At 41.8% G+C, this 24,512-nt stretch overlaps 1 protein-coding gene across 3 annotated transcripts in view; it reads left to right on the top strand.

The window, feature by feature from the left end:
• Positions 1 to 21,116, top strand: part of igf1 (insulin-like growth factor 1) — a 153,055-nt gene extending 131,939 nt beyond the window's left edge. The window contains exons 1-5 of one of the 3 annotated variants that reach the window (XM_051393202.1): positions 4,142 to 4,430; positions 5,855 to 6,014; positions 15,423 to 15,679; positions 16,302 to 16,337; positions 17,069 to 21,116. In XM_051393202.1, the coding sequence (XP_051249162.1) occupies positions 4,383 to 4,430; positions 5,855 to 6,014; positions 15,423 to 15,679; positions 16,302 to 16,337; positions 17,069 to 17,128 (561 nt within the window). In that variant the 5' untranslated portion in view covers positions 4,142 to 4,382 and the 3' untranslated portion in view covers positions 17,129 to 21,116. Of the gene's footprint in view, positions 1 to 4,141; positions 4,431 to 4,716; positions 4,836 to 5,854; positions 6,015 to 15,422; positions 15,680 to 16,301; positions 16,338 to 17,068 lie in introns of those variants that run through there. The other 2 variants (XM_051393203.1, XM_051393204.1) reach the window with 2 other exon arrangements.
• Positions 21,117 to 24,512: the final 3,396 nt, after the last annotated feature.

The raw sequence follows: 24,512 nt of genomic DNA, 5'->3' as shown, positions 1-24,512 counted from the left end.
GAAGTGTATGGCACAGCAGAGGGCTTTGATAACAATATCTGCTCTGAATGCGTGTACAACAGTGCCACACAAACTCCGCACCACACCCTGTTTAACCACCAAGCTTGGGAAAGTAATTCACATCACAAATTACCCCTACAATCACTTGCAATAGATACCCTTCTTTCATTGTTTTTGCAAAGCTTTTTTGTTTTAGTCAATTGATAAAGGAGGAAATATAACACAGAGAACCCATTGAGCTGGAAAACCCCTCAGACTAATCAAGAGAATAGAGAAGGATTGCTCTCCTAATCAAGTGTGTGTATGTGCGTGCACTTGCATGTGTGTGTCCTCATGTGAACCTGTGTGTGTGCCCAGACATATCCCCAGCCTCACACATTCCCTCCCATCTTGGGTACCAGCCCTGCAATCCCCACACACGCAGCCCTCCATCCTCCCTGGCCGCCGCACTCTTCACGCAGGTTTTTCAAAAGCGTAGAGCTTTATCTCGTTTTTTTTTTTTTTCATCCGCTCTAATTCTTCCTCCGTCCTCTCACTTTCATCCACTCGCATTCATTTGCATTCTGCACCGCTGTCTGTATCTGTGTATCCCTCTGACTCGGACATTTGTTTGGCAGGAGAGACCAGACGGGATGCTGTTCACACTGCAAAAAGTGTCTGTCTTTGCAAGTCTCTTTGCATTGCTTTTTGTTAACAACTTCTTCCAAATTGGGTGAAATAACTCCGCTTGTTGCCAGATTTGTTGCATAAGTTTTCTTTTGTGAGTATAGCTCTCTTTTAACAAGGCAGATCGCTCACCTATTATCAGTAAAATTACACTCATTTCAAGAAAGAGATCCTTTAAAAAGTGGAAATGCATTATTAAACTACGTCAACTATCCTGGGTGCATCATTTTTAAACACTTCTTTAAAAGAAAATGTGTGATTTTAAAACTCACTCCTGATCAAAATGACTTGCAAAGATGGAAATTTTTTGCAGTGAACACTTTCTCCTTCCTACACCAGAAGGGAGTGAAAACAAGCCTTTCCCTGGTCAATGAGTTCACTGGGGCGGACGTCTCCGTAGACAAGGCTGCAGGGGGGTTTAGAGGGGGAGGTGGTGGTGGTGGTGGAGGAGGAGGAGGTTCAAAAGTCTTGCAACCGAAGAGAAAAGAGAGTCAGAGTGAGGGAGGGAGAGAAACCTGGCACCAAGACACTTCAGAGCACTGGGCATTAGAGACGGTGAACAAGGGAAGGTCAACCCACCCCCCTTCTTCTTCTTCCTCCTACTGCATCAGCAGATGTACAACATAAGCCCATCATCAATACTGCCAGACCACAGCTACAGTGATAACAGGAAGGTCTGTGATGAAGCATTTACATGCTGGATTATAGGGTGGTGGGGGGGGGGTTCTACGTCAAGGGGCAGTGAAAGATGAGATAATTTCACATCTAAGATCAGCTACTGACAGAGAGGCTTACGGGCATCAGTGACCGACCACGTCCCTGAGCTGATGCTAACAAGGTCATCCTCTGGTCTGAAAGCAGCTTTGTCTCTCTAATCAGAGGAGCATCATCATCATATTCCACGTTGTATCAGCAGCTTCTGACAGTGACGCAATCCGCCAGGGGAGGCAAACAGAGACCCTGCTCGATGTACATCTCGCCTCCGAGCAGCCATCCTGAGAGGGAGATAAGTCAGGTCACAGATTAACGTCATTGACCTGCATGTGCAAGTTTGATAAAGATTTTGGATGCAGATGTTATTTAAAACACAGACAGTCTGCAAACGTGTATTTTGTGTAAATGTGATGGTGTAAAGCAGGGCTGCAACTGCTATTATTGTCATTATCGATCAATCTGACCATTATTTTCTAGATTAGCGGTCGATAAAATGTCAAGAAATAGTAAAACAAAACATAAATACTCACTATTATTTCATTTATTTTCCCAGAGTGCAAAATAATGTCTTCCATTCCTGGAAGACATTATTTTGTCCGACCAGCAGTCCAAAAAATCATAGAGAAGAAAATGCTTCAGAATCTATTGACCAATTACTTAACAGTTCCCGATCAATTCACTTTATTGGCTAATAAACTAAAGTGTAAAGTAGAACGGCCAAATTCAATCCACAGTCCAAAAACCATTCCGTTCACTGTCACAAAAGACTTAATCACCTTTGAGAGGATGGTGCTAATCAATTTCTGGGTATTTTTGGTGAAAGAAAAGTCAATTATCAGAACTGTTGCAGAAATCAAACCAAATTTTTTACACTATTTATGGTCATCGTGATGTGGTTAGTATTTATCTCTTTATATGGTAGTTTTAGTGTTAGTGGTGGGGTCCGCCATTCCCGCACTAGACGCAGATTACAAGGAAAACGAGGCACACGTGTACATCCAGGTATCAAACTTTACTTTGCTCTGTGGGTTGTGTAGAAAACTACACAATAGTAGTAATTATTACTGACGAACATCTTTATTTGAGTTTGTTTGGCTGCACTGTAAACAGCTACACCATCTTTACCTTATAGTCAATGCTCAGTGAGTGTTTGCTATAGTATTAAGCCACACTTGCTGTTAGCACGGTAACCACCGGTGTCACCGAATCAACCATGACGGAAATCTGAAGGATTACAACTTTTCTGTTGTTCAACAAATTGCTTCTTTAGCTCAGTGGTTCCCGAAGATTTTGGCTAATGACTCTTGCCCACCTGCGACTTTTCGTCAGGCTGCACATGACTTTGTGAGACGTCCCTTAATAGTTAGTAGTCTACTTAAAAAGCTTTGTTAGTCGTAGGTTTTATACGACTGTGAGCTGTGAGAAGTTCACACAGAGAGCATATTTCCCTTTTCAAATCATTTCATTTGAATCATTATTACGAAACAATCCAGTATGTTCCAACAAAAATGTTTGAACGTGCAACTGCTCACATTTACCTTGCGACCCCTGTCAAGAGCCGCAACCCTCATGCTGGGAACCGCTCACTTTGGATGTAGTTGTCTCTGTAGCTGATTCAGTGTCTGTGTCATGTGGGGACATTTGATCGTGCTTATATTTTGACCCACTTTACCCCACAACAACCCTAACTGTTGCGTGTCTTCAGCCGCCTCGGTCCCCTTTGGATTCGACCTTGCTCGTGATGCACTTGCACACACCGGCCGAGCATGCTGGGATACTTGCTGGTGTCCTGTTTTGTGATTGGGTCGCAGCACTGATCTCATGTTTAGTGATTGGATCAGTGTTGACATCCCGTCCCTGCTGAAAACAACCCTGTTTTAAGCCCTCGTCTTGTGTGAAGCTGTTGTCTTTCATTGCTGGGTTATTTTTCTGTCACACGGTGGGAACACTGGGGCCCTTGCTTTAACATGATAAGGGTGGGTGGCTCTGCACAAGTGTCTGTAGTAAAGCATCTGGCTCTGTAGTTTGCTCCAAGGAGGAGGCAGATCAAATTAAATAACTGGGTTTTGTTTTTCCAACTTTGTTTCTCATCAGTCACTAATGAAATGTGTGTGTGTGCATGTACTGACGGTCAATTTCTACACAGAAACCAGAGCAATGATTTATTTCTGACAAGACATTACAGTGAGAAAGTGCAGAAAAGCAGCAAATCCTGCACAGAAGCACACAGTTTAGAGGGAACAGGACTTCAAATGAGGCTTTCTGGTGATCTCTGGCTGATATTTGCTCTGTATTGCAATAAAAATGTCACATTTTTCCATATTCCCTCTAGTTCACATGTATTTTGCTTTTTTTAAATTCTGTTTTTATTATGTGTTCAAGTTAGTGGCACACTGGTGACTGAGTGGAAATGTGTTTGTTTTTTAATGATTTATTTTTGCGTTAACCAAATCAGACCTCGGATAGAAGGGCTATGGAGTTACGCGGTGCCAAATTACGCACAACCACCAACAGTCGTATCATATGCAGCTTGTCTTTAACTTCTCCTTCATGAGCTTTCAGTGCATATAATAGTGTGTTGTGTGAGTGTGAGCTGCTGCTGGTGGGGCAGCAGCGCTTTTTTTCTATCTTGATCTGAACTACTAACCAAGTCTTAGAGAGATCAAAATTCAATCCCGTTCTGAGAAAAAAAGAGAAATGACGTTATTTGAATATGTGCCCAAAATCCTTAATGAATAACTTAGGACGAGTAGGAGGCAAATGCTGCCCCAGCTGTTTCCTGTTGAAAATGTCTGTGTAATGTAGATAAATGTGAGGGATTTTCTCTCTAAATCCGTCTCCTGTTCGCTAAATCTCACTTCTCCAAAACGAGCCTGCGCAATGGAACAAAGTCGGAATATTGAGATGTGACATTGCCCGCATCTCATCCTCTTTCTCCCCGTTTTTAATGACTTCAAACAAGTTCATTTTCGCCGGGCTTTGTCTTGCGGAGACCCGTGGGGATGTCTAGCGCTCTTTCCTTTCAGTGGCATTTATGTGATGTCTTCAAGGTAACTTACCTGATTTCCTTTGACACTATAGATTATCACCTTCACTTGCTTTGCACAGAGCATCCTTACCTAGTTTAAATTGAAAAAATAAAAGGCATTTTGCATCGCTTATTTATATTTTTGCTGCTTTTAAATGCATGATAAATGTGGATTTAATCTGATTTTAATCCTTTTTTATTCAGTTAGTGAGCAACTGTCCTGCATGTCTTGCTGATGTTTTTTTTCTCAACAGATAACAAGAGATTGTCCCTCTTCTGCTTTAACTGACTTCTTTTTTGTTTTCTTTTGACATGAATCGTGCATGAGTCTCACTGCTCGGATGAATGGGTTTTCATCCTCAGCGCTTCTGTGCGCCCTGCGCTCTTTTTCACCAGAAAGTCCTAATGCAGCTCTGCAACTTTCAAAGTAATTACTGCTGAGTCTGCATTATTAAGTGCTAAATATCTAACCTGGGGCTGCGGGGTTAAGAGAGATGGGAGCCTAACATGAAATACGTATGGGCGTCGGGACCGTGCGGTTGGGATTGTGATGTAGATGGATAGTGTCCTGTGTTTATTCTTTTTATTATGTATATTTGGCCCACTCAGCTTCCTCGGCTGGGTTTGGCGGGAGAGCCGTTTTCCATCTCACAGTTTGGATCGGAAAGATCCCTGGCGCTTTTTGCATCTCTTATTCTGCTTTTGTGAATTTTGAAGCACTTTTAGTTCAGTAGTGTGCGTAATAATGCGCTGACAGCTGTGTTTTTGGCACAGGGGGAATGCTGACGCCTCATGACCAAGTGGTTATTTATGATAGATTTTTTTGAAATGTCATTTGTTAATATGGGTTGTTATTAACTTATGAGGACATATACAGGGGCTGGGTAGCTTGATGATAAGGAGAAACGTGTGTTTTCAATTTGGACGCGCTCTGCTCGGTTGCGCACAGGCGCTCCGCAGCATCAGAGCTGGTCAGCCTCCTGTTTGACTGTTTGACTCTGGCACCAAGTGGACGTTTGGATTTAATACATTTTCCTCCACATCTCCAAATCCCTGTAAAGTTACCATCTGTGGCCACGGCTACTTTCTCTTTCTTTTCTATTTCTCTATTTTTAGCAGAGCGAAAGCCTGGAGGTTAGAGGGAACAAGCCTTCAGCTCACTAGTTTCAATCTTATGTGGGAAAATGTTTTGCCAGGGTTGCCACCACTGATGTGCCACTGAGCAAGGCACTGAGCCACCAACTGTCCCAACACTGCTGCTCAATGGCCAACAGTGTAACATGAGACTTTAAAAGTGACTTTCCTTGCTTAAAATGATTGCTTAAATAAAACCCTTTCTCTGATGATGCTCTGTCTTTATACAGCAGTGAAAATGTTAACACTCTCTCTCTCTCTCTCTCTCTCTCTCTCTCTCTCTCTCTCTCTCTCTCTCTCTCTGTGCTGCAGGGTGCGATGTGCTGTATCTCCTGTAGCCACACCCTCTCACTACTGCTGTGCGTCCTCACCCTGACTCCGACGGCAACAGGGGCGGGACCAGAGACCCTGTGCGGGGCGGAGCTGGTCGACACGCTGCAGTTTGTGTGTGGAGAGAGAGGCTTTTATTTCAGTAAGTGCACCTTTTTATTTATTCATAAAGGTTGGCTGTATCTGTCCCGGAGCTCTCCACCTCCAGCGAGCTCATAAATAAAAAAGCAGCCAGTTTGACATCTTGTCTTGACTTTCCCTGCATTAATGTTCCCTTTCTTCCTTCATTCATTCCTCTCTCACTGTTACATCTTCTCTTTAAGTTCACATTCATGCCTGCACATGTGTTTGAATGCCCCCGGTGATGGACAGGAGCCCAGATTTTGAACAAGCAAATGAAATATGGAATAATGATATGTAACTGAATTGTTGGTGGCAATTCGCAGTCCTGCCCATGGGCAAAGGGCTTTAAGTGGAATTTGGCTGACTATCTCTGAGGAAGAGGAGGGGTAGAAACTAAATGTTGCAGTGAAGTTTTTTCTTTTTTCCACCAGAGAAGGGAAAGCGACCCAAAGAAAACCCTCCACCAAGAATCCAGGATTTAAATCTCCGATTTTTCCATTATGGGTACAACCCAGCCCAGAACAGCACAGGATATATGGAGCTACCGAGGTTAGGTGCAATGTTCCACCGGCAGCCAGTGTTACTGAGGACATGTATCCTGATCTTTCTGTCAGAGACAAACAGTGTGACTGCACATTAGCAGTATAACTGGCTTAAACACCACAGAGCTGAGCTTTATAACCTCATTATTCATATTTCTTTGGATGACTTCCATCAATTAAGCCAATTTTCACCGAATGTCCTGGAGGAGCTTCGTATCTCCCCAGAAGTATTATTTTTTTTTTTTATGATAATTGATTGTCCCTCTTATTCCTGTGCAGTTTTGACATAACAATCCATTATTAATGGTTAGGTTCGGGCCCAAAGTTATGAAAGATTTTCCACATGAGGTAGGCTTTGTCAGCTGCCAATTTCAAAAAGAAAAGAAGATATAAGATTTCTGTGGGAAATCAGCAGCATCTATAGTGCATTTGCAGTGGTTCTATTTTCTTGTAATTGATTGCTTTCACCTCAACCTGAACCTAGAGTGGTTTGAAGATACACCTTATTGAAAACTTGGTGACTGATGGAAGATTAGGGGCCAGGAGGGGGGCCAGTCTTTGAATCCCAGCCTCAGTGCAGCAGGGGAATAATAGTGGCCAGTGTATAGTAATTCAAAGCTAAACCCATTAAAAGCATAAAACATGTACATAAATACATTTTATTGGTAAGATAATGAGAAATTAGTCTACAGCCATGCAAGCAGCTCCATGAGACTGTATTGTATTGTACACAGTGTTGATTTGAACTAGATGCTAAACGCTAACTTACAGTGCTAATGTTGCTGCTGATGTTCAGAAGGTAATGTTTGCAAAAGAATTTGAACTTTTGAATTTATGGGTTAAAATGAATCCTGAGGGGCAAATTTAATTGAGATCCACACATTAGCTATCAAGACATTTCCTTAGGATTCATCTTCTGGGGAACATGAATGTACAAGATTTGATGGTAATCCATCCAATATTTCAGTTTGGACCAAAGACCGACCCACCAATTTTGTCGTCCCTGATATATAATATATATAATAATGATGAAAACGCTGCTGGCTTGGTTATCTTAGCTTCACAGTCCAGTCCTTTCATGAACTACCTGTTGACTTCACCTTTTCTAACATCAAATATGTGCTGGTGTTTGAAAGAACAATTACCCCTGCAAAAATGTAATGGGAATTTGAACTGCCCTCCTATACATCAACACTTGTTACTCCTGAAAAGTGACGAATTTGCACGAGCTGACGCTTCAACCAAATCAATGACCTGTCGTGCTAGGTAGAACTTTTTGCTGTTGGTGATATCTGTACCAATGGTACCTGCTATAGCACCTGGTAATGGTACCAACAATGGCATCTTTTTAAGAGAGAGCTGAAGATGTGCTCCGACTTTGTGCTCTTAAAACACATGTGCTATGATGGCGATGGCTCTGACCATCCAACACTATTGCCAGACAAGAACGTTGACACAGGACAATCCTACAAAACCCCAGATTATCTTCTTCACGTCAAATGCCAATGTTTGTTTTTTTTTAATTGTTGCTTTCAGAAATATCTGTGTGGTTAAAGGTAGGAAAAGACTGCGGCTGTGTTCTTATGGATACTGGGTTGGGCCGACAGACCTCTCTGTCCATTGCCTTCGTGCTCCCATATTGTCCATGCACAGCTTAGTAGGGCTAAGAAATCCGTTCACATTGCATGATTTGTGGCACACGAGAAAATGGTTCCTGTAGCCTATGTAGTAAGACAGTAAAGGTGTGAATGGGTTCGAGTCCAGTCACACTTTAATACTTAGTCTAGCCCTTAACCCTATCTCTAAAACCTACCTCTAACCATGCATTTAATCAATCGCTTCAGATGCCTAACCTAAACCATACACTAACATTAGTGTTGTTGCCATGTACGGACATTGTAGAAATACTTTTAAAAACTGTGGCACAGATCAAAACGTCATTCAACGTAATCCAAAGTTTTTTTGCAGAATCATCCAACATCAATGTTCTGTCTGGCAGTAGTGTCACAATGCACCTTGCTGCTGCTCCCCACCATCCCGCTGCCACATTCCTCCACCCCTGCATGCAGCTTTTCCAGGACCAGTCAACATCATTCTCTGCATCGGGCCCTTTGTACGGTGCTTGCCAGAGAGTTGTTGGAGAGCCACCAAGCTGCTGCAAAGCTGCGAGTCTTGTTCGTCCAGATGCCGCTGGCAACACCGGCATGCTGTGAAGTGGTCATGACAGCCTGCTCGATTGCCAGTTTTCTGCCAGTTAAGACTTTTTGGTCTTTGGATTCCCTCTGCTGCAGGACTTTTCTTGTGTAAATGATCATGTTGTCTTCATTTAGGCTGAGAGACAGTGGAAGGTCATGGACTACATGACCAAAGACGCTTTTCAGTAAATCATGCATCACTTTTAGCATCTACAGTATGTGATGCAAGGACCAAATCTTTAGCACCAACAAGACTTGGGCATTCTCTTCTGATTGTGATTGCAATTTTCGTCTTCAAAATGAACCTCACTGATTATTTATATTTCAGTATGAAGGTTTGTCAAATAGTCCCAAGAAGTGTCTGCAGCCGTAGCTAAAAGTTGATGAGATGTTAAAGATTTTAACAGGGGTATGAGGGTGTCTAGGGATTGGATGATGTGAGAATGTGACAAAGTGTTGGCTACTGATAGTTTTACTACAGGTTTGTAAATGTTTCTCACAGGCTATAGAAGCATAGCACTACTGTCCATATTCATCTCATGAGAAAATGTTGAATAGAGGCCAATGTAACTCATGAATCCTCATGCAAGATACACTTAAGCAGGAACAGACCTTTTTGTGGTATAGGGAATGTATTTGTCTTTCCCGCATTACCTTACACTATGCAGTCACTGAACTGCACAGCGTCCATCTATCAATGCCACATTTTCCTGTGTTAAAAAAGAGGTGTATTTCACGAACACTCCATCCTTTTTCTGAAAAGACGATGAGGTTTGAGCAGCAGGGTGCTGAGCCTTGGAAAATATGCTGCTCCCTGTCTTCCTCTGTTTCTCTCGCTCTCTCATATTCTCACTGTCATTCCTTTTCCTTCTCCTCTCTTTCGATCGCCACATGTACCAGTGGCTGTTTGAGTAAAATATCTGGAGAATCCATTTGGGTTCTGTCGTCTATAGGACCCGGCAGCGTAACAGCTTGGCCAAAGGAGGCGTGCTCCTTTCCCTGAACTCTTCCCCTCCAGTCTGGCCGTGTTGAACTTGGCAGCCCTCTGATTGATAATGTGTCCAGAGACAGTGTTGCAATGACAGTGGGCTTTCTGTGCTAAGAGTGCTTTTGCCAATCCACCTTACGCATGTCACTAGTAAAGTGCACACTTGCATTTTAAGACTACAGATTTCCTACCCTGACAGAAATGCTAAATACTAGTTGGTGGAAATTCTTTTTTTTAGGTAATGAAACAAACTGCGGTCTGTGAAACAGAAAAAAAATCCATAACCGTAGTCAGTTTTTCCAATTATTAGCCTGACCTAGAAATCCTCAGTTGTCTTTGTAATGCTTTAGCAGGCAGGACCGTGGGGTGATTTCACTGTGATGTTCATTCCATGAATCAGATCTGTTATGGGAGTTTTTTGGCTAAAGTGTGAGTGCTAAGTGGTTCCCTGTCCTAAGTCACTTCATATTTTATCAGCTCATGCTAAAATATTCACACTTATTCTAGAGTGAGTGTGAGATATATAATCTTACTGCTGATTTCTGCTAAATGAATGATGCGCAAACTCTCTTGAATTACGACAAGATGGAATAATCCATCACTTTTAGCCAAGAGCTAATTGTAAGTACACGCAGTTCTAATAAAACAGAGCAGCCAAATATAAAAATGTGGTAAATTTTTTTTAGGTGTTCTGGCTTGTACTAATGGCATGTGAATTGAAGGGGGGAAAGAAGAGGGGAAACTGCTTTTAGCAGCGATTGATGAGACTTCCTCTTCGGTGTTTGTCCCTGTCAATTTTATTCAAAGCTACTGGAGCTGGAGAAAGAGGTAGAATGTGCAAACAGCACGTCACATGCATGCACGCACACATGCACACACTCAAACACACACACATAGCTAGGCCTTGTCCCTCAGCAGCAGGGGATTATGTGGATTACAGGATGATCAGGACACCCCCCCTCCCGTCCCTCCCTAGTTTTACACTGGACCTGAGCACACAGCGGAAGGCACTGAGATCTGAAGAAAGACCTCCTGTGTGTTCTCCATCACTGCGAAAAGGTGTCGTTTTCCCATTAAGACCTGAACTACAAATCTCTGACCCTTCTGTGAATTACTGCTCAGTGGAACAAAGAGGCATCTCATGAAAAGGACAGGCAGGCGTCCTCCAGATTTAGATCTGTACATTAGTAGAAGTGGAGACGAGGGATTTGAGGACACTCTGGGACTAAAGAGTACTTTACCTTTGAAACCCTTCATCAGTTTAATCCAATCACATAATGTCGGACCTCTACAAAGAAAAACGAGGATATATCTGGTTGCATTAGCGCATATCACCACAAGATTCATAATTGAAATCCTGGACCTGCTTCACCCTAGGTAGTCTACAAACCAAAGAATCCTGCACAGTTGATCACTAGCATTCATTCAATTAACCTCAAACCTTCGATTTTACCTTCATCAGGTCAAATTCTGTACCGATACGTTGTTATAAAGTCAGTAGATGTGACCAACAGTGTGGAGGTTCCTTCACAGTCATTAGTCTTTCATCCTACACACCTGCCAATAAGAACATTTGCATTCCCAAATTGCACACAAGTAAAATATTAACCTAATTGAAAGGTCCAGTGTGGTCCACATTTAGTAGGATGTATTGGCAGAAATGGAATACAATATGCATTAAAGAACTCATAAAGAACACATTTCTTAACATCTTCCTATCTATTTGTTTCATAAGCTTTAAAAATAGCCCTGGGATCTTGCTTGTCATTTCTAAATGATGTCTTATACTACTAAATCTACCCTCAATAACTCCATTTTGATCTATACTGATAACGCCGTGAACCACATTTAATTCTAGTGTCAGTGCATTTGGATAAGATTCGAATGTCATGGTGCAGAACACTTCATTCTTGCCATAAACTCTTTGTGGTACCAGTGATAAAGAGATAGTTTCCAGTACTTTAGCAGCTCTTATAGTCCCTGCCCAGCCGTAAACTGCCTGACACTTTGCAGGAAGAGCAGTGCACAGGCTCCAAGAATCCACTGGTTTTTATTGACCATGACCAAGCTGTAAAACTCAGAGGCTTTCTGTGCCACTCTGGAATGGGGGAATCTAGCCATCTCTCTCCCTGTTGCTGATCCTTAGAGGAATGAACATTATTTGTGCTGAGGCTGTCAAACAACAAACCAAAGATGTTCGATGGCATCAGATGAAACACTTCATATAAACCAGATTTGACAGATTGAAGACACTTAGTTCTATTGCATAGTTTTCTGTTAAGAAGGATGCTGGCTGATTGACAACCAACGTAAATCACTTAAATGAATACTCTTTATAGTATCAAGCACTTGAGAGGTGCTTCTGAAAAGTTTGTAGCCTGTTCGTGGAGGAACCGAATTGAATTGGACTGGAGTAGATTCACAGAAGATACAGTTTATTCCAAAAATGACTGAGAGTTACGGGGAAAAAAATCTTGTTCTTTTATAACATGTCAAAAACATCCACAGAAATCTCTCAAACTACTTCTGCAGCATAAATACAGCCTCTTCATTCATTTCAGCGGGTCTTCTGTAAGAACTCTGGCTAAAAAAGGTTGTCCAGCTACATTTTTTTACCTGGATCAACTTTTGCAACAATACAATATGGCATCATCTGGTAAGGTGGTAATTTGTAACATGAATTGGATAATTCGATCTTGCAATTGTTAAGACAGAAGATGGAACGACTGTCACTATGCTAAATTTCCAAAGTTGTAAAATCCTTTGGCATTCCTGCAGTGTATTTCATCACAACACACCCCTACAATGCAAGCCCTTGAGAGTACTCTGGCCACAAAAGGCTTTGTACAACTTTTTTTTACGGACTTTGATGTGGATTTTCCTTTAAAGTATTAGTGTTTCCAGTCTCAAGACCCATTAATGTGTGTGTTTAGTATCTTACATTATCAGCACTCTACCGATAAATCTCTGAATGCGCTACTTTGGGTGAAGTGTCAGAACGGTGAAGATGTAATAGCACATAAGTAGTGAATTTAACTATGTTGTGGTGTGTTTGAAACATTGAACATACAGATAAAGAAGGGGATTGGAGTATTCTTTTAAATTAATGAGCCTCTGTGGCCATCGAATCCTTGCGTATTACTGCAAATGTGCAGAACATTTATATTTACCACATAAAAGAGACATGACTGCACTCTGCCTCATTTCAGTGGCGGAAACACTGACACACGCTTTCTAATCTGACCTTCATCTACATGCGTGATCCTTGCATCATCCATCCAGAGTCCATCTCAACCAGGGCCGTAAGGCTGGAAGCACTGGCACAAATGGTTGTTTACCCTTATTTGTTTAACAACAATCACAGAAAACAACTCTTTGTTTATGAGGGATTACGGCAGTTATCCATGGAATTGAAGCATTTAAAACCTTCCAAAGCTTTTAGACCTGATTATTATATGCGTGTTTTTCCCCAACCTGCTCGAGCTGATTATCCTACATGTTACAACCGGTGCCAGCTGATTTTTCTCTCCCTTCCAGCTGTTTGTGCAGCAGGGTTGCAAGCTATTTTCAGAATAATAGCGGATGTTAATTTGTAAGGCTTTATTGGGAGGGATTGAAAAACAGGCCAAGCATCGAGGCACTGCCCCTCTTTTGGCTTTCAGCAGCCATTATATAATCTCTAGCCAGGCCTCAATGTCATATTTCTCTCTTTCTAAATGTCTTGACATCAGGTGTTAATATAGCAGCCAAGGCTAGTCCCACTGATACACACCACAGGGGAATAATCCATTTGGGTTTTTTTTTCAGATGACTGAAGGGACTAAAACAAAATAATTCTCAAAAACACTGAGAAAAAGGTTTAACTGTCAATACATTTGCATTTTAAATGAATAAAAATGCGATTGTCTAAAGCTTTGTCATCGACATATTTGATTTAACTCTTCCATTTTGGCAGTCTGAGATCTGGGTAAATCCAGTTCTTCTGTTCCCTAAATAATGCAGGTGCACAGGGTATTTTTAGCATCATTGTACCTGAACATAAAAGCCTCCCTATTGCCCCCCCTCCCCACTTTCTCCTCCCTCTCATTCACACCTCCATTATCTTCCCCTCTGCTTTGTGTCTGGGGGTCCACGGAGAAAGATGCTTCTGTTTCTGAATGAAAGCTGCTCTCAGTCCAAAACAACATTGTCAGGACAAGGCAGACACAGAGCAGAAGTTAATGCACTTTGTCAGCACTGGCAGGCTTCTGAGCCAAGAGCTATTAACTCTGAGAGGGAAAGGCATTTCCTCCTTGTAAATGCCATATTAAATTATTATTATTTTATTTGGTAACAGGGAAAAGCCCATCAGGTCTATATTGCTCAAGGTGAGCGGGGAATTGTAAATGGAGAGTCAGAGTTTTTGTAAAGGCCACCAAAAGAGGGTGGGTTTTGGGGGGTAAGGGAGTTGAAAAAGAAAGTGAGGACTGGCGTCATGGTAACTCGATGTGGTCACCGAGTCGAAAATCTGAGTGTCACACCTTTAGATAATGTTTTACCCAATTTCTCAGTGATATAATATAGACTGCAACTCAATTTGCACCTCACCTTCACTGGCTTTGAACTTCGGGCCGTTCCTTGGCGTAAAAGGTGGGCCGTCTTCAGCATACATGTTCTACCATAGAGACTCCTTCTGCCAAATGAAAATGTGAATGAACAGTGGGGCACAGCCAACGGAGGTGCGGCCTCAAAGCCTGCCTGGCTGTTCCTGCAGGTTGATCGGGCCCAGAGGGCTTGTGGTTTGGCCTCGCTGGAAAGATACCTGGGCCAAAATGGCTGACCGGGATATTCTCAAAGTTTAGGTGACTGCGCCCCCCTTTTTACAGGGAAGCAGCTGCCAAAAAGGGTCCATAGTGTGCAACGTGATACACTGTAAATTTTACACGGAAGAAATCCATGTCATTAAGGCTGTTCATATAGCAGAGGAATCAGACCCATGACCTGGCCATTATCACCGCTTTTATTACTAGCATAGTATCTGGCCTCTAGCCACAATTAGTTTGATTAACTCTGCGAACAGATATAAAGCACTGCAGAGGAAAAGATTTATAGAAGCTGAATTGACTGTTTGCTAAACGCCTGTCAAGCTTTCTGTTGATGCGCTGCACATTTGCAGTTTACAATGATGAATGCAGATTTACCATTAAATTTTATAACAGTGAGTCCTGGACTTCAGAAAGAGGAAGACCAGGCTTCATTTCTAGCGTCGTTAACAGAAACCATAGTAACATGAGCTGTCTTTGGCTGACTTTTTTCTGTTTGCATACGTGATATCATGCATGTTCCCGGATAAAAGTCAGCATCCTTACCAGTTTATTATATGACATAAAAATTAAGAATCATCATTCTTGGGAAAAACGTAAACTCAGACTATTAAATTCTTACATACAAGGAAGCATACATACAAGTCGGAGGTTAGATTTATGGTTTATTGTATGTATTTTCAAACTGCGCTACTGTGGTAACGCTGGATCCTACTGAAAAATGTAGGCTAGTTTGCTGCGCATGCTGGCGTTTGTGGCTTAAACACTGTTAAACCCATTCCTTACACTTCTGCACTTTTTGGTTTTGGAGAGGCTACCAAAAAAAAAGCAGTATGTTGCTGCCAGAACTTCTCACGTCTCCTCAGTTATCTTACTGCTCCTGCTGTTCTTCTCAAACAGGTAAACCTACAGGCTATGGCCCCAATGCACGGCGGTCACGTGGCATTGTGGACGAGTGCTGCTTCCAAAGCTGTGAGCTGCGGCGCCTGGAGATGTACTGTGCACCTGCCAAGACTGGCAAGGCTGCTCGCTCTGTGCGTGCACAGCGCCACACAGACATGCCAAGAGCACCTAAGGTTAGTACCGCAGGGCACAAAGTGGACAAGGGCACAGAGCGTAGGACAGCACAGCAGCCAGACAAGACAAAAAACAAGAAGGTGAGCACAGCACCGAACAGATACACTCTTAAAAAAAAAATTGTGAGACATTTTGGAAAATATGCTTATTTGCTTTCTTGCCGAGAGAAGATTGATACCACTGATACCCTCATAACTGTTTATTCAGTATGAAATTACAGCAAGCTTAGCATAAAGACTGGTAACACAGGAATCAACTAGCCTTGCTCTGAAGAAATAATCTTGCGTATAAACCACAAATTATAATTTTTGCATTTAGTTTTCTGGACGTATTAAACAGACAAGATTTAGCATGTTAATTAGTGAGCTTTGGGGTGCTGGTAGATAGATTTTGTTGCCTTAGGGCAGAGCCAGGCTAGGTAAAGCTCACTGATTAATAAAATGCAAAAAAAAAAAAAAATGCAGAGCACTTTCTGAGCTCTTTCCACCTTGTTCCAGTCTTTATACTAAGCTAAGCTAACCGGCTCCATATTCAATGTACAGAGAGTGATCTCAAACTTCTCATCTCATTAAGCACATTTTCCAAATTGTCGTACAGTTACATTAAGAGGTCAGTAGGTTCAAGTTTACAAGCAGCTTACTGTACTGTACAGCAAGATCGATTAATACATCCAATTTAAGTGGCTTCGTTTTCCTCCCACAGAGACCTTTACCTGGACATAGTCATTCATCCTTCAAGGTATGCATGCCAGTGGATCCTTTTCATCTCATTTTATTATGCCATATAAACCTCTATAAAACAAATCTACACTCTGACATTCTCAAGTTTCAAAAGTAGAACATTTATTTTAAAATGAGAGAGATTCGTGTCAACAATCTCGGTTCTGAAATCTTAATCACCTGGCCAAAGAAAGAAAGCGTGAGATCTAAATGCAGACTCTGTTTCATCCTCGAGTTGCCAACCTGCGGGAGAGTGTGATCCTTTTAAGATTTGACCGTGTGCTTTTTGCCCTTCTCTCAAAAAAGAAAACCATTAGCAAGAGAAGGAACTAAGTGGTTTTTGTGGTAGACCCAGTGGCACTCCCGCTCCCCAGGCAGAACCTCCACTCTGCTACTGTACATTATGTGCTAAAATTCTGGCGTCTCACCATAAAAGACTGACACATGCAAGGTCCAGAGACTACGTGTGCAGTGGCTTAATTTGTGAATTGTCAAACTAAAATATAATAATAATAATATAACAATAATTGTGATTATTACACAAGTCAAAACAAATACCAAGGATAGATTTCAAAATTTCCGCTTGACCTTAACAGAGTGATTACCACCATGACTAAGTTTTATTTTCACCATCCAAATGAAGATGCAGATTTCAGACTTAAATCTATCCTACAGCTCGGTTGCTCACTTTATCCTGTATCCCCTGTATCTCAGCTATTAACCTAAAGTGTGTTTCTCTTTTGTTTGCAGGAAGTGCATCAGAAAAACTCAAGTCGAGGCAACACGGGGGGCAGGAATTACAGAATGTAGGGAACGAGCGAATGGACAAATGCCCAGCGACTTGGGAAGAGAGAAGGGTGTGGCCTTACCTGGTACCCCTGTGGAATGGTTCACTGTAAAACAAAACAGAGAGGAGGCTAACAATGGTCCGAAAAGCTCTTCAAAATGATTGAAACCTGAGAGCTAAGTTGTGTTTAAGGGTTTGATGAGGGATCTCGTGATTATTTTATACACTGCACCATTCCATATCGGGAGGAATTCTTTGTTAATGCAATGTAACAGACTAGTTTAGCTGCTGAGACACGAACAAGAGCTTATTATACCTCCATGTGTGAGCTGCAGCATCCCCTGGCTCCAGGAAAGGTGGGGACGGATCTGGGCAGCAGCCAATCAGAGAGCGGCAGGCTGTGTTTGAGAATGTGGGTCCATCCTGTCCCTTGAACTTTGCGGAGGTAAATCCTTTTTACTCTGAGAGAGTGGGTTCATTCACTCTTTTGGTAGGACAGGATACTTTGTCACCGGTCACATATAACAGTTACTACCCCAGTTAAAATCTGTTTATCTTACCTTCAGAGTTTGTTTTTATGCACCATGCATTACTGAGGATATTTTTAATAAGTGAAAACAAGGTTCGCTTTAAAGGACAAAGACCAGGTGGTTCATTATCAGACTTTAAAACATTGTTGTAGTTATTTTACCTTGAGCCCAAGTCAAATCCCTACTTCTCACTGACTGAAGGCAGCGTTCTTCTGTCTAAGTGAAGTCCCTTGAAGGTTTGAGTCCAATCCAAATCCCTCCTAAGCCTCAGGAAGTGTTGAGAATATGAAGACTGAGTCTACAATCCAAACACTTCTATAACAACAGATCAAGCACCATTAAAGGGGATTTTAAGGAACAGTAAGTACTACAAAAACAAGATTGTGCTTCTGCGTGTTTTAAAAAAACAGAGAAACAGATTTACCAGAAGCTAAATTGAATTAGAGTCTTTTGGACAGTCTTTGCATGGTGCTTGTTTGGTTGTCAGAAATGGGTCATTCAGTGGATTCAAAGTGCATTTGGCATAAGTCAGTGGAATAAGTCAAATAGCGACAATCGGGCAAAATGTTTGTCGTCTGCATCCTTTTCACATGTCACCACCGTTGCCAGATCAGATTTTTGTCAACAATCCAGGCACCGGCGATCAACATTTGAGTCTGAGTGGAGGCCTGCGTTCAAGGTTATGAAAGTTGAGTCGCAAATCAACAAGCGCCTCTCTAAGAGACCCACCAGAATCAGCTAGAGTCAAATATTTTTCTTATTCTCTTGAAGAAGTAACATGTTCCCAAATCTGTCAACCCCGACGTTTAAAGCAAAAGACGGAGGCTCTAACAATAGAAGGGAAGTTTAATGATTGATCAATCTTGGCTTGTTATGTTTTGTTAGTTTAGGGAGGCCGAGAACTTTGCTACTTAATTTGTCACTTGGACTGCATATCCTGCCATCATGGCGAGAGTACAACAAAAATCCCCAGCATCCATCGCAAAGTCCACCGAAAAAACGCGCAGGTTACATGATTTGGTAAATATTACAAAGTAAAATGACAAGATCCACCTTGCAGATACGGCACACATATAACAGTACACAAACACGCAGACAATGCACCCACAGTGTAAATGAGAGTTGTGTAACTGTGAGCAAGGGTCAAGCACACACAAACAGTTCTGAGAAGTCCTTGCATGAGGACTGAAAGTCATGGCTGTTTGTTCAAGCCTCCATTTGGATTTACATGTCATTTTATCTCACAAACCACCCAAAACGTCTCATCTCTGGCTCTGCCTCCTCTGCCTGTGTATAATCAAACAGTATTCCCATTTATGTTAACCTATGCATTACTATCATTCATTGTACATGATGGTTTCATATAACAAAACTGTATTAAGAATCCTATCCACTGTATAATGGTGCTATTTTGTAGTTTGTTACTTGCAAGAGATGGCTAAGACAGACAGATGGCAGGGCTTACATTGGAGGTCTTCCCTTTTGCACAGCCTTGTGGCCACCATTTTAATAGTGTTTTTATTTGTAAGCTGTTTCAATAAGGTAGTAGTGTAAGCGAGTAAATGTATCTGTGTGAAATCTGTGAATGCATGGAGATTAAAAAAAAGAAAAGAAAAAGAAAATACAATGTTGTGGTCCCAAGAAGGCAAAATGCTATTTTTTCTACTGTTTTTGAATTATTTTCTCAATATAGATCCCTTATGCCAAATAACTTGACAAAAGTACTGTGAACTGTGATTCTTCCAATTGTATTGAGATTGTTAAAATTCATGGTGTGCTTTTGTCTGTCCTGAGATGTGTGTGTACATGCACTTCACTGGAAGCCAAGGTATTATTAAAAACACTTAACGCGAGACTACGTAACCTTTGCTGAACAGCGGCCACTGTGGCTACAAGTGGTAATTACAGGATAATGGCATATTAAATTTGCCTTCATTTCCCAAGATTCTCTTGAGTCAGATGCTTTAAAGACACCGTTATGTTTATCTGTGTATCTGTGACATGCTTAAATGTAGAAAAGAGCCATAAGACATCACACAGCATCCAGCTTAAATGAATAGTTTAGAATTTGGGGAAATACGCCTGTTCACTTTCATAACCCCTTCTTATCCTTTTATTAAATATGAAGCAAGCAGGAAGCAGCCAGTTAGCTTGGCTTAGCATTAAAAGTGGGAACAAGAGGAATCACCTGTCCTGGCTCTGGACGGAGTTAACAAAATCCTCCTACCAGCACCTCTGAAGCTCACAAATTAACATTAAGAAGGGACATAAAACCATGTTGCATCGTTTTTACATCTTTTATCTTTTATAAAAAAATTAGATAGATAGATGTGTGTTGATATGTGAGGTCTAGAGGTGCTTGTATACAGACTTTTTTACCCTTCGGACACAGCCAAGATAGCAGTTTCTCCCTGTTTCCAGTCTTTAGGCTTGGCTAATCTAACTGGCTTCTTGCTGTAGCACAATATTTAGCGTACAAATATGAGAGCGTTATCAATATTCTCGTCTAACTTTTGGTAAAAATGCAAAATGAACTTATTTCCCTAGATCTCAAACTGTTCCTTCTGAGTTTGCTAACATAAGCCTGCATTAAGCTACCGGCTGTAGTGATGAAACCCCTGAGCGAATTGAATAGAGCAAGGGTGCGTTTTGTTGGGAGTGAATCAAAATTTTCATTTGCAAGAGAAAGATTGTATTATTCCCTTTTAAAAGTTGCATAGTCTCGCTTTAAGAATAAGCCAGGAGTTTAATTTATTTCGACTAAAACATTTGTTAGCAGCTCTGAATTAAACCTTATTTTCAACGATTAATTTAAGTGTGTTTTTATCTGTAACGATCAAGGTTTTAAAATGGGAATTTGCATATGTACTTTGGTATCTATTCTTTACAAATTCTCATCTCAGTCGACCTGGCGGCTGAAATGAAAAAGAAGCTGGTTGGAGAACAACTCCTGTCCTCCCAGATCTTCATATATACAGTGCAAACCAAAGACTTTTTAATGAGAAGAAAGCCTCACTAAGCATTATTATATCATGAACTAAACCCAGATCATTAAATATCAATTGATATCATCCTTGTCTGAACTGCACTGCAGCTACAATACACCCTTCACACACTGTCTCTGGTACCTGAAATACAGCTTGTGTAATAGATAGTAAAGTGAGCCAAACTAAACTCCTTCAGTGTATCCGGTATATTTGGAGCAGCGATGAAGAAGCAAGTGACTTCAAATCATGTGAATCATTCAAAAAAAAATGTCTGTCATTTGTGTGAAATAATCAATAAAGCCTCAAATGTGGGAGTTAGAGAGCCATTCATGACTCTGAGGTGTTTAATGAGAAAATGTCATTTCCTGAAGCTCACTGTCCAAGAAACTGTTTGATTACAGCGCTGTTATTTATGGTGCTCGATTGCCTTCTGTAGAAAAAAATACTGACAAATTGTTCACTATTCCTGCTGAATAAACCACTTGTCAACATCACCGAAATGGCTGGAGAGTTTCTTTATGCAGCATGCACATACGCTAATAAAACCTCAGGGGAAACATCATCCTGTAAAGGCATCACTCCCTCTATTACGCAACATCACACTGGTAAACTCTATATGGCTTTTATGAGGAACCCTGTGGATTCAGACACATAAACAGCAGATAATTACAAAGCAGACGCACAAATCTTTTAAGGCATTTCGGCTGTAGATGAAGCCGTAACTCAAGCTGAGGCTTTGTGCATCGTGCAGTATGAAACTGAGCATACTGTGTGTGCTGAAGTGATACTTCCTAAGAGGTGGCAGGGTCTGCCAAAGCAAACAGAGCGGGGCGTGGTGCTCCCTGAGGCCAGAGCTGCATGTTCAGCTCTTTGGAGGATGCTTGCAGTGACAGCAGCGAGCTCTCACTCACTCACTGTCAGCACTTTTTTTAAATGGATGTATATGGGACAACAATCAAACCCTGATAAATTGTCTCTCTGGCCAGCGCTCAGCAGACGGCAGGGATCAAACTGTGGAACAGCAGGGAAGGTTGGCAAGGTCCCGGTCATCCCGGCCATCCTGGATGTTATTTCATCCGTCTCTATGACTAATACAGAATCAATTATCTCACCCTAATGGCCCAATTGCAGGCTGCAAGCTTGCAAGATTTAGAGTTCAAATAAATCAGAGAGAAATAGTGTGCAGAGAGGCCTGGGCAGTGACCAAGCCATAACAAATAAGCCAATTATCAAAGTGCATACGGATATACAGTATCATCCAGTTGTAATTATTGTAAAATACAAATGTCAGGGTGTCTTGAAAATGCTCTGTTTATCCCCTTATTTGTGCTAATTTCGGATTACATGGTGACCCAAGTAATGCAACACAAAGATATTTGAATAACCTCAAGAACCAGGATGGTTCTGGAAAGAACACAATCCGTTCCCATTGATCTGTGTGCACTCAGGATCCAGTGCATCTAAGGACACAGATTTTGGACTGAGCCCTGAAACACAATCTCTCCACACTCTTCAACTCCTCATCTTAAGCACACAATTGTCTTTTGAATGACCTTGTGGTCTGTTTTACTACACTCACCAATTTTACTACTTATTCTATTGGTTGTTTTACAGGAAAAGTGGTTGTAAGCCTTCATCAGTCTTCAACCATTCATTTTTTTTTCCAATAGGACACACAGGATTTCACTTTGCTGGGTTTAACTTTTTGCTCCTGCTGTTGTCAACTCAGCATTTGTTGTCTCTAATTCCAAATATTCTCACATCCTGAGGCTAGCATCCAGTCTTGGCTAGTGATGAGTTGATCATGACAAATTTACAAGTAGCCTTGTGTCACATTTTATTGTAATCGTGAGCCAAGGCCAGATGTAAAAGAGTCCAACAAGTGCAGTGTAAGGCTCTCGCTACAACGGGAATGTTAGCAGTTACATTAAAGCATGTGTAAAAAAGTGTCTAAACCATTGGAGGAGATTCTCCCTCTTTCTCAATTTCAGTCGACAGTGGAAATTCACTGAGGCTTGATTATAGCAGGAGAGAGTGTTGGCTCAGCTGTGTGCTTTAAGAACCCATGATGTCAGAGACTTATTTTCCTTGGAGAGACTCTCATCAGCTGCATTGTTCCAGGAAACCATGGTCTGTTCTCTGGGCAACAAAAAAATCCTGCCCAAAATGCGCCCCCCTCCCCTTTTTTTGCACCCGCATCTCTGCTGAATGCAGCACGCCGGCCTCTGGCACAACTCAACTGTCTAGAAGCACAAACACATACAAGATATCAAACATCGCGCATTGGAGCATCAGTGCATCACATTTCCCTGGAACCGGAGCTGTTCCCCCTCTGCAGTGTTTGTTTTTTCTTTCCTTTATATTTTCTATTAGAAGACGAGTGTCGGTGATGAAAGGCAGCGTGTTAATACAGGACAAGGAAATAATGTGTTGGCCCCCGGAGGATTATAAAACAATGCTGCTACTGATGTCATAGGGCCTAGGCTTCTGAGGTCTCTTTACGCACAAAGCTGTAGGCGGTGTGATTGAAATACAGCATCGGCAACTGACAGGTGATGCAAGCAGCTGACAGAGCTGATGAAAAAACTACTCTGCAGCTTCCTGGAGTTCAAAATTTAAACCACGCACGAGGCCGAATTGAATCTGGTCGCAATTACGACTGCTTACAAACAGGACCCACTGTAAATCAGCCACAGTGCAGTCAGTAGTTGAATAAACTTTACTGGCATTGGTTGAAGATTTGACGAGCTGTGTTGTGGAAACATAAAAATTTAGTAAATAATGTTCATGGATACCCACCGAATCACATCTGGTCCTCATAAAATTATTTGACTCTTGGCTTTTTTGCTAATGCTCTTTGTTAGAGAATTATGGTAATGATTTCTTAGAAATTCAGACCAGGGAAAAATCACAGTTACAAGATAAAGACTTTCACCACAGTTTAGAGTTTGCTGAATCTTCCCAGTGAGTGCCAAGGAAGCCAAAAGAGCCCAGAGGCTTTGGATCAGGTGGACTTGCATTGCAGTGTGTCTCCTGTCCATACAGTACAGCCTATATCGGGAGAAATATGGGAAAAGGGAGGGAGAGATTATCAGAAAGAGAGAAAGAGCGAGAAAGGTTACAACAACAGAGCATGAAGCTCACAAGTTCAGTTGTGCTTCTGCTGGAACGGCCGTGCCCCTGTGGACAAGTTCAGTCCTTCAGTAGAAGTCCTCGCCCTCCAACAATAATACTTACAAAATAAAGGCTGACCGCTCCAAGTAAAATCACTTCAGCTGAGTTCAATAGCTATTATTCATGTCCCAGTTCTCCATCCTCTGTGCTACGGCTCCTGTGATGTTAATAAGGTAAGCCTTTTGAGCTGAGAAGAAGCCTGTGAGGAGCTAAGTCAACATGAAGGCCCTTTGGTTTTTCCTTGCCTCCGGCTTTTTATGATCACCACTTTGGTGTGGAGGCTTGTCGATCAAATGCTCCAAGACAGGGGGCGGCCTATATCGCACGTGGTGGAGCTTGCGCCTCACGTACAGAGGCTAAGTCCTTGTTGCAGTGGCCAACCTGTGGCCCTTTGCTGCGTGTCGTCCGCTCTCTCTCCTCACCCTTCCTGTCAATCCGCTGTCCTGTCCAATAAAGGCAAAAAGCCAAGAAACATATATATAGAAAAGAAACGCTGCCATTTGAGTGAGTGACTGATGAGTATCTGTTGTGAAGAGCAGGTCTGAAGGAGTTTGGTTTAATCAGAGCCTTCATATATAGGATTAAGTTCAGGTGTGAGCACTACCTGTAGCAAGACTGGGCTCTCCTGCTGTCCTTACGTTTAAAAGGTCCAGTCTGTACCATTTAGCAGAATCTATTGGAAGAAATGGAATATAATATTTATAACTGTTTTTGTC

Source organism: Dicentrarchus labrax, unplaced genomic scaffold, assembly GCF_905237075.1.
Source record: "Dicentrarchus labrax unplaced genomic scaffold, dlabrax2021, whole genome shotgun sequence".
NCBI lineage: Eukaryota > Metazoa > Chordata > Actinopteri > Moronidae > Dicentrarchus > Dicentrarchus labrax.
The sequence above is the reverse complement of the archived record's forward strand: the minus strand, read 5'-3'. Positions and strand labels throughout refer to the sequence as shown.